This window comes from Austrofundulus limnaeus, unplaced genomic scaffold (genome assembly GCF_001266775.1).
Source record: "Austrofundulus limnaeus strain Quisiro unplaced genomic scaffold, Austrofundulus_limnaeus-1.0 Scaffold2, whole genome shotgun sequence".
In the NCBI taxonomy this organism is placed as follows: Eukaryota; Metazoa; Chordata; class Actinopteri; order Cyprinodontiformes; family Rivulidae; genus Austrofundulus; species Austrofundulus limnaeus.
Window position 1 is genome coordinate 5,600,956 of NW_013952404.1, and position 11,065 is coordinate 5,612,020.

Below are 11,065 nucleotides of genomic sequence, written 5' to 3' on the forward strand. Positions count from 1 at the left end.
TTTTATGATAGTATAACATTATAACATGATATAAAACTCAAAAAAGTTCATTTTACATGATATTGCCCCTTTAAGTCTTTCTGCTTATAATGTTTTTAGTCAAGACTGTGAATGTTCATACAGCCTTTCACTCCAACTAGATGAGAAACCTAGTAGTCAGTAAGTGAATGCACAAGAAGTACCTTTTCAGACACACCATATGGACAGAACATCAAGTTTAACCCATGAYCTGTGAATGTCTAATGATTCACAAGGTGTCTTTTGTCAGGTAATTGGTGGAACATGAGATACCCAGTGTGGCCTGAGCACATAAATCCTGGAAATCAAATAAATCATTCTCACGAGTTGACTTCCTGTTTGAGACAGCAGCTTTAAGAGCAGGAATGTGCGGATAATGGCGCTTGAGGTAAATCCCCTTTTACCATAACTTTCCACCTGGTTTAAATCAAAAAGCGATGACAATTTAATTACTCTGTTTTCAAGGACCTAACGTAATACCTGTCCGTCGWCCGTTTCCTGAAAGCATCTTCCAACGTGTCCATTCTGACGGAAAGGAGCTGTGGTGTGACCGTTCCACTGGCTGCTGCTCTGCGGGTGTCTGCTGTTGTGTTCGCTGGTGTGTTCGTGGCCATTTCCTGGCTGGGAGCGCTGCTGGACAGAGTGAGCCCCATCTGTAGTGGCTGGCCTCTGTCCAGGTTGGACTCGAGCTACTTGGTGGACRTGGACCTCGGCCTCTGGTGGGTGCTTGATGTGGACGTTCACCAAAGACGGGTGGAGAGACCCTTGAGAGAGAAAGAGATCCAGAGTTTACAGAAAATGTGGAAAATAGTTTAGAATTTAAAACTTGCCATTCTGTGACTAGAAGCATCAACAGTCAAAAGATGAAAACTAAGTTTACAAAACACAATTTTTGAGCTGTCAGATAGCATCWAACACAGATTTGTTCAATAAACACGATTCATCTTCAATTTATGACATCTAGGCAATTCCTGGCAGTGAGCTACTGCAAAACAATTACAAATGTTTGGGATTTTTTTTTCTTTTTTGAATCAAATCAATTTAAACACCAGAAACAAGTTTATTGTAGTGCCGAAAACATGTTGCAATGTCTAGAATGAGATCTTTTGTCTCTCTGACAGAGGGGAAGTATCCATCTTCAGGGAGAGCCAGGGTTTTTTCCCAGAATCCCAACCCACTCTCATAAATCATAAACTTACAGACAGACGGCRAAGTCCAAGCGAAGAACAGAAATTTTAAAGGGGTCCCAAATTTAAATCTGTGTATAATTTTGACAAAGTGGTTTCATTGCTTGACAAAACAACACGGACATTTAACTCTTAAATCGGCTTCTTTTTACAGTTTCAGATAGAGTGACTGAACTTTAAAAAAGCCAAACCAAGAAGCAAATAGTTTATTTTTATTGATGGAACAAGATTACGAAGTGTCCCAGATCTGTTACTGATAACCACTTCTGTTTGGATAAAAAAAGAAGGATCGTGCAGACTGTGTGTGGACTTCCACTGAGTCATTTATTAGTTAATTTGCTAAAAAAATAGCCTGGCCTCTGCAGCTGTTCCAGAGCACCACACTGTAAACAGTGCTGAAAAACTGAAAACTAGACTAGTGTGCTTTGAAAAAAATTATGGAATCATTCTGATTCACAAGCTTGCTTTGATAAAATGATATTTGTATGGCATTTAAATATTTGGTGTTGGAGATAAACTCGCTACAAATCAAACTGAGACCCAGACAATCCATGCTTTATCTGAGTTGTATAAGCATTTTTGTTTTGTTTTGTTTTGTTTTGTTTTTGTTTCTTTACAATTTTGTGTCAGAGGACAAAAATACTGACTTCAGGTTCTAAGTTAGCGTTTTCTTAAAGTTAGCTCTTGAGCTGTCTGCACATTTGTCACCAAGCTGAGACAGATGTTAAATATTTGCAGAAAACCTGAATTRTAACTTTAATATTATGGATGCATTCAAGGATAAATGCAAATCAGCATACACCAACAGCATGGTAGTAAATTTGTAGCTGTTGAAGCTCATTAATAAAAAAAAAAGTTTTGTTATGAAATAACGCTTCATTCAAATTTTGGGGGCGGGGGGTGGGGGGTATTTATTTTCCAGGCACATAGTTCATTTCTAGTAACTATGTTACCTTCATTTGTTATAAAAATGCTGTACATATCAAAAATAAAATTGACTTTGCATCATAGTCTGTCTAAACACCTTGAAAATGGTCTCTGTCTCTTTAAGAACCGCCTACTGTTTCTGACACTTTCACTTCAGCACATCTTAACAACAGTGTTGGAGGGGAGGGGGGCTCTGTATGTAAGAAGAGAGCACAGCTGCAGACTGAGCTCCAGGGAGGAGCTTTGTGTAACTAGGCGGGGCTTTGTACCAGCAAATGTTTAGGTAGCTTCAAATGGTTACCAGAGGAGATTCAAGGATTTTTTAAACAAGCATGAATGAGTCAAAGCAAAAATCTGGGTATGTTTTTGAGGCTCAAAAACGTACATTCTGTATAATACCCCCATCCCCTTTAAGTTATCAAATACATTTTCATTAGAATATTAACTCAAAATTGATTTGACAAAACTATTTTTTAATTTTTTGCAATTAAAAGTCCATCATTGCAAGCTCCGCCCTCTCACTGTTTACCTTGTTGATTGGACAGCGGCAGAGTGTACATAGAGTGGGACGGGGATTTGTGGCCCTGCTGGCTCGCATCCTTGTGGCTGTGAGGAGTGGGTTTGGCGGGAGGCGGCACCGGGAGGTGGCAAAACTTCCCCGTCGAGTTTGACGGACACCAGCACAGGTCTCTGCCAATGCACTTGCCTCCATTCATGCAGGGTATCTGACAGAAGACTGCAACGAGGGAACAAAAACAGGGAGAATAGCAAACACATTGAACATCTCAGAACCTCAAGAATCTGCCAATAAGAAACTAGAAGAGCAGTGCTAATAGAAAGGCTCTGTTTCTAAAGCTCAGGCTTCGTTTGCAAACAGTAGGCAGAGTCCACTCAAGTTTTTACCAGACACCTCGTTTTATGTGACATTTATGAGGTTTCAACTAAGTCCTGAGGACAGAGGCATTGCTCCTCATGCTTCACCTCTTTCACAAGCATGATTCTGCCCTGCAGTACATTGATAATTACATATTCCTGAACAGACTGGTGAGTGATGATCAGTGACTCAGTCAGTAATAAATATAAGAAAATAATAAGTGCATGGATATTTAAATGTAACATTGGTCTTRCTTGCAGAAGAGATGAAATGTGATTTTTCCAGAATATTAAATCTTGGACAAATTTAAAAGCCCTGTTACACTATAATATTTTAGACAACTTATGAAAAAGACATCTAAATTGAAGATAGAAATAAAAAACTCAACTGGAAGCCTCTTTTAGGTGTGTACATACTATGATGCTAACAAATTTATCAACTATATAACTTTCAGAGGTTTATAGTAACTAAGTACATTTACTTATTTACAGTACTTAAGTAGTTTATTGAGGATTTGTAATTTTACCAATTATTAWTTTAAACAGCTACTTTTACTTTTATTTCGTTACATTTTAAAGCTAAAAATGATAYTTTTACTTCTTTACTTTAAAATGGAACACCTAGTTACTTTTTACAAATTAAATATGTTCAAACTCATCATGAAAGAGGATGTTTCTGCACTCTAAAAAAATAAAGTGTTGAATTTACTCAACAGAGTCATGTGAACTGGTTCCACTAAGCCTAGTTGAATAAACTGAGCAAAGAATATACATACATCGTTCAATTTACTCAACCTGGCTTAGTGGAACCAGTTTGGTTCGGTAAATTCAACAGTTTATTTCTTGGAGAGTGTGTAAAAGTACTTTAACTTTTACTTTCCCAACTTTTGTGAACAGTTTTGTGGTGAGTAGTTTTCTCGTCAGTGAAATTTCTTTTTACCAAGTCATTTTCTGTTCATGTAATTTTATTTTTAGTTATTTTTTCAAGTCCTTTATAGACCTTTGATAACTTTTATTAGTAATTTAGACATTGAAGTTTCATATGTTGGAATAAGTTGTCTAGAACGTTATAGTGCGACAGAAACAAAGAGCAAGCGTATCCAAAGAAACGTATCCTACAAAGAATCCTCTGTCTAGAATTTGATTTATAGCTTAAAATTCACTACTAAGAAAAAGAAAATTGGCATTTTCACAAAAGTTTTAAAACCCCTTAGTTTAGAGATGGGTGCCAGGCCAGCACTCTGCATACCTGGGCCTGCTCCCATAGCATTGCTCTGACATGACCTCTTCAAAAAGGCCAACATCAAAGAAAATTAAATGAAATTAAAAAACAACTTTATCCAGCTAGAATTAAAAAAAAAAAGAAACTATTTGGGGGCAAGAACAATAACCTTTTTTCAGCCTTAAGCCGTAACACAGCTCAAACACGAGGGAATGTTTTAGTCAGATATGTGAATGGCTCAGATGAAAGAAGCTGCTTGTCATGAAATCATGCTGGAAGCTGCGTCCGAAGCTCTGCCTCGCTGAGACAGCCAGTAACGCACAGGGTGCAAACAGAGGGGTCTGGACAGCCTCTCTGACTTGTAGAGATCCCTGTCTGACAGCATTCGTAGCATCAACAACAGAGAAAGTAGAAGGAAATAAAATGGAAGCGTACCAAAGATTAAAAGCCATTATAAAAAAAATGTTAACAACACAAATTGAAGACAGAGGAAAGAACAAAAAGAGATCACAGCTGAAACAAAAAAAAAAGAAGTGGAAAACCAGACATAGAGGCTAGAGCCAGTAAGTACTGGTGTSCAGACACATAAGAAGACCTCTTGTGATTCGACATGCTGGCTAAATTATCAACTAAAAAAAAGGCTATTAAAAAACATTTTAATGTGAGATGCATGTCTGCGCTGGTTTGTGTCAAATCAGTTTCAAACTTTAACAAGGCAGAAAACATTTTTTAAACCAAATCCGCGCACGGCACTCTGTTTGAGCATTTAACAACCTCTGATAAACACAATTTTCACTCCATAAACACACCTAATATCTGCCCTTTAAAGTAACTGCTGTGAGGAAAAGCGAGCCTGTCACAAAATCATGCTGCTGGGTTTTACGGCAAGCATGTAGGCAACATAGCAGCCGCATGAGATAACTGCTCGCCGTCCACTTGACATTCCAGGACGAGCACGCACTCAGGAAAAGGAACAAAAAACAGCATGCGAGCCTAAATGGAAAGCAATCTCTTTTTAATGCGCTCTTTAACACGTGCTTTCACGTAATAAGGTGAGATTTGAGGGGGCCGAGTAAGGGCATTAAAAACAAAACACTGAGAAAGAAGAGGCGGTGGAAGGAATGTAATGTTTGAGAAGGTCTCTGTCAAGAAGTGTTTAGAAAATAGATGTCRCGTGTTTGAGTTTATAAGACGTCTAAGACGTAGGGTGGGTGGAACAAACTCCTTCTACTGCAAACCCACGAATAAGTCTTCATTTTTATCTGATTGATGAGAAAACTAAGAAACAAGCAGGGCTGTGACCCTCCCCTTGGCATTGACCGCCCCCTCCCTTCTCATAGACACTCCCGTTCAAATTTGGAGCAAAGCCCCCTGGATAAATGGCAGGTTTAATGTAATCCCCATAAAAACCCTGTTCATGCTGCTACTCTTTCTCCCTTTCTGCCTCCGCGTCCATTCTTTCATTCATTCCTGCTCTCCCAGGGAGCATGCTAAATGGTTAACAGCAGGGCCGACCGCGAGGTGCAAACYGCAAAGAGATGGGGCTGAGTGCTGGGAGCGTGGGACCACCGGCTCCACGTGTGTGTCTACAATGGGAGATTAGCCCCCTTTTATAGAGCTTTTAATCTGCTCTACCCATGCTTTCCCTGTCTATTTCTCCTCGACAGTAAGATTTGTTATTTATTTATTTATTTTTGCGTAGCTCTCAGCTTTAATCTTTACAGCTCTGCTTGTTTTCTAAGTTTAGTATTCAGACAGCATGCTCCTGGGAAACTACTGAGTCCTACTCACCCCATAGAAAAAAGAAACAAGATATTAGAATGGAGACACATGTAGTGTGTGGGAATTACAACGTAAACATGTGAGACACAGAAAAGCGGAGAATTTACAGAAGAGAAGAGCGGGAAGAGAGGGCCTGGAGTTACAAACTCACAGAGTCTGAAGCCTTGATTCTTTGGCTGCTGCTGCTGCAGCTGCAGCTGCTGCTGCGAGTTCTCGCTGTACACCGTGGTGATGTCTCCCTTCTCGCAGCTGTTGTAGCAGCGGCCGCCACTGCACAGCCGACGACACAGCATGGGGGTGAAGACGATCTTGATGCGGTCCAGGCTGGACGTGAGGTTGGCCCCTGGAAGACACACACACATCTGCTTGAGGAGCAGCAGCAGGAGAGGCARGCCGGAGGAGAACTGCATCTTTCCTCCTTCAGCCTCGCAGTGACACACTCCTCATCTGGATGAAGGTTTATAAGTGCGCGAGGGTGTGTTACTGACGATTGGCCAGTGGCACGCTGCAGCGGAAAGAGCGATGTGCCACGGGGCCAGTAAAAGAAAAGAGATGAATACGATTAGGTGGCAGGCTTCCAGTCCCTTTATCTTCAAGGGAAGGTGTTTTTGGATGTGTGCGCATAAGGGAGACAAAGAAAGAGTAAGTGCAAGTGAACGCCGCATGATTGTGGGAATCTGTTTAACAGCCRTTGCCCTGGCACAGGGGAAATCAAAACAGAAGCCAGAACACCAGACAGCTGTTTGCAACTGACACATCAGAGAGAAGTGAAGTAGTGAAGCGAGGATAAAAAGCAGAAAAGCAAGGTCGAGTTTCTTTCTGCCGCGAGTGCAGGCGCCTCGGTTCGGGGCCTGTCGTGTAGGAAAGGTGACGCAAAGTCACACAGCAGCCGTGATGTGAAATGAATGTTTGAATTGTAAAGGGGTGGACAGGGGGGTGCAACTTGGGTAGATGCCTTTTTTTACTTTTTTGTGTTTTATTATCAGTGACACAAGGGTGTGTTTGCATCTATTGTTGCAGTTAAGTGTGCAAGAATGGGAAGAGGAGGAGTAAAATATTGCCTCCCAAGTCTTAGAGATAGTTTGTTGTTCTTACCTGCTGGAAGTAACGCATTGTTGAACTGCCCATGCAGTTGGCTGTCACTGTTAGGCCTGTGATTGTTGAAAGAGTTGCCCTGCCGGTTCCTGTGTCCATGCCGGTTCCTGCGCTCGCTGTCATGGCCGTCAGCGTAGCCATTGCCACTCGGCAGAGCATTGGAGGTTATCGGTTCGGAGGATGATGGGTAACGTTTCACAGTACGGGAGGTCCCGCTCTGCTGAGGGGAGGAGTCGGGGGGTCCCCGTTTCACCTGGGTCCTGCCAATCACATCGTCACAAGACTGTGAACACATGACCTCAGTTTGTGACCCCACACACAAACTTAAAAACAATACACCCACATTAGCAATGTGCATCGCTGTGAAGTCAGCTTAAGTGTGCGGGAGAAAACAGTATTCCTAAGAGAAGMCATCTAAGTTGTGGCTTTCCCTAATTGAATTTACAGATAAACTCTTTTAATCCTAAATGAAATATTAGACTAGGATAAGTTTTTACAGGGTTTCTCAGCTAACGTTTGCTGCAGCTAGACAGACATTTTTTAAGAACAGAAAATAATAAGCTTCACAGGGAATAAGAATTACAGGTTGCATTAAAAGCATCACGTCTCACCAACATGTGACAGATGTTTATCATCAAAGAGCACAATGTCCCATACTTTCTGGTCCTGCCCATCTTATGTTGGATTTTGGTCAAAAATATTACACAAATATTCTGCATTTTGCATCTGCATAGTTTGTGTTTTGGTTTGTTTATTTTTGCAGTTCTTTAGGATTTTTTTTCTATGTGCCAATCCTCATTCACCCTCAAAGTGTCCACTGAGTTTTCTAGACATCCTTACCACCCTCACCTGTCTATAATCCGGTCTCTTCTTACATCTTCTCATTCACTGTATCGCTTCAGCTGCTGATCTTGGTCACCTGCCACATGTTCCCCTATATTCTAAGTTCTTCCGCCACGCTGGCTTTTGCTTTTAAATAAAATAAACGTTTTTATTTGCTGAGCTCCTCGAGCCTGCCTGCATTCTGGGTTCAACCCCTCCACGACCTTGTTAACACCCAGAGCCGGCTGTTCAAATCAATGGCACACTTTCAAAAATCAGTAAAAATGTCTCTGACTCTGGGGACGATCATCACTAAACATATCATAAGAATTAAAAGCGTCAGTTTCTCCATTTTTTTTCAAAAGCTGATGGCAGACATGATTCATGTGTCATTCAAATGGAAAAAACTCAAAGTGACTCAAACAATAAAGTTCAGGAAACTTGAGAACTCTTTTTTAGACCAGTGTAGTACGAGGTTTTGATTATCTTCAGTTGATTCTCTAAATAATGTAGAAAAAGAAAAAATAAGTAGGTCCTCTGGATGGGTTCTTCTTTAGTGAAACGTTTCATCTCTCCTACAAGAGACTTCTTTAGTCTGATGAGTTTCAGGTGAACTCTGCCTTATAAGCACTGCCTCCACATGGACAAAGAGGTTAGTCACATGCAAAAGATGGCCATCGCCTAACAATAGGCTTGATTAGGAGGCAGTGCTTATAAGGCTGAKTTCACCTGAAACTCATCAGACTGAAGAAGTCTCTTGGAGGAGAGACGAAACGTTTCACTAAAGAAGAACCCATCCAGAGGACCTACTTATTTTTTTCTTTTTGATTTTTTCTGCCTGGATTACTGAGATGCATCAGGACATAAATAATGTACAGTTTTTAATTATGGAAATGGCATGTAATTTGTGATTTTTGTGTGGATTTCCTTTGTCTGGCACTGTGTTTGTTAGTTATGTTTGTAAATGAAGTGAAATAAAAATGAGGAATAATGTCCTAGTGAAAGTGAACGCATTAAAATGTTCTCTTTTGCAGTTTGCGTCTGCTTGACTTGATTATGAACTGTGGACAACCATGAGACAACATCCTGAAATTTGCACTAGACTGGAGGAAGTATTAAATCTAGGGTCGATGAGCAAAGCTCAATCATGGCTGTGAGGGTCGCGTTTCTACCGGTGAGCATTTGATTTTGGGTCAATTACTGAGCCGGGCTAACACAACCTGGAAGCTGAGCTCATGTGAAGAACCTGGAGAAGGTGTTTGTCTTCCAAACAGACAGAAAAATGGGCCTACCTGGGCTTTGAGACTAAATGTGGAATGTTGGCTCTCCAACCCTAAGAAAACCATCTGGATCTCACTGATCTTCCCTGACAGACGGAGCAAGACAAAGACAAACCCCGCTGGACAGATCAGACGAGTTGTTCTACAAAAAACACCTGTGTTCTTGAAAGCTTGTAATCAAACCCAAAATAAGGCTATAAACTTTTCATTCGCATTCACTACGTTTAGTTTTAAGCCACACGTTACGTATTTACATACTGAATCAGCTCTGTTGACCCACAGATCTGCAGCAATATTCAGACAATAAGCAAATCAGACACGAATATCCGCATGCCCACACACTTGGTTGCAAACACAAAAGCAGACACGCACACCCTGTTCCAGCTGTGCTACATGAAGCACAAGCCTCTGCAAGTCTCTTCTTTCACGGAGTACGAGCCGCATTCCAGCTGCTAATATGAACAGGACACTAAATTTAAAAAAAGCAGGGAAAGGAGACAAACATTTGATGATGGTCTCTCACGTAATCATTTCAAAAGACTACAGGCAGCACACACAGCTGGCAGCTCCTGACCCAGTTGTGAATCTGCAGGGTGGGTCCTGGGTATAGGATATGACACGGGGGAAACAAGGGGTTCTAATGTCATGGTTTTAAAAGGATGGACAAAAGGTGGTAAGCCYAGTTCCAGTTGCCAATCCAAATTATAGTTGGCTTGGTTCCATTGCTAACACTGACACCTGGCCTGCGAGCATCCTGCCTCGCTTCCTGTGCTGAGCCAGATGTTGCTTCCTCCGACCCGCTCACTTTCAGTCACAAAGTCACTTCCTCACTACTCCACTATGAGCTCATCATTACCCTCGCTGTCTTCAGATCTGAGGGCACGGAGAGGGGAAAACATGACGAAGTTCGGCTTGTCTGATGTCATCATTACAAACTTCAAGGCCCCTGAGATTAGACCAATTTCCCTACCTAGTTCTGCACTGCTTGAAGACATCTTGGAAGATTTCAGCCAGGGAAACATTAAGTATGATATAAACATCCATCTAGTTTCTGACACTTATCCATGGTTGAGTTGCAGGCAGCAGGTTTACTAGAGAAACCCAGACATCTCATTTTTCCAGGAACATTCTCCAACTTCTCCTAGGGGATCCCAAAGCGTTCCCAGACCAGAGAGGATACACAATCCCTTCAGCAAGTTCTTGGTCTGTCTCAAAGTCTACTCCCAGTTGGTCATCCCTGGAAAACCTCTAAAGGGAGGGGACATTCTAATCAGATGCCCACAACAACTGGCTCCTTTCAATGTGGAGGAGCAGTGGCTCTACTCCAACCTCACCTGGATGAAAAAGCTCTTCGTTTTATCTCTAAGGTTGAGCCTAGCCCACCTAAGAAGGAAGCTGTTTTAGCTGCTTGTATCTCATGACCACAGGTCAGGGTTGGAACATGGACAGATCAGAAAAATCAAGAGATTTGCTTTTTGGCTCAGTTCACCACAACAGACTAGACCAACGTCTTCATTTCTGCCAATGAGACATTAATCTGTTGATCCASCTTTCACTCCGTTTCTACCATCACTTATGAATTAGACTCCCAAATACTTGAACTTCTCTGATGGATTAGAGTCTCAGCCCAGACCTGGAAGGACCAATCCACCTTCTTCTGGTTGTGAACAACTGTATGGCCTCAGACTTAGAGGAGGTGACTCTCGGCCTACAGAGAAAAATTCACAAGACAAAAGCTCACAATATTTTCGATTTTTTAAATGCCAAAGATATAATATCTAGGACATCCAAGAGTTGCTCCCACAGTTCCTTATTTTAAGTTGTTCTCACCTTCTAACCTTCCACACTTTATTTTATTT

General features: G+C 41.4%; 1 protein-coding gene across 1 annotated transcript in view; it reads right to left on the bottom strand.

The window, feature by feature from the left end:
• The window catches only part of LOC106520391 (latent-transforming growth factor beta-binding protein 2), a gene marked incomplete in the record, with an annotated part of 94,604 nt that overhangs the window by 48,376 nt on the left and 35,163 nt on the right, over nucleotides 1-11,065 (bottom strand). Inside the window, 4 exon segments of the mRNA XM_014012473.1 lie at nucleotides 499-782; nucleotides 2,662-2,868; nucleotides 6,161-6,352; nucleotides 7,105-7,364. Of these exon segments, the coding sequence (XP_013867927.1) occupies nucleotides 499-782; nucleotides 2,662-2,868; nucleotides 6,161-6,352; nucleotides 7,105-7,364 (943 nt within the window).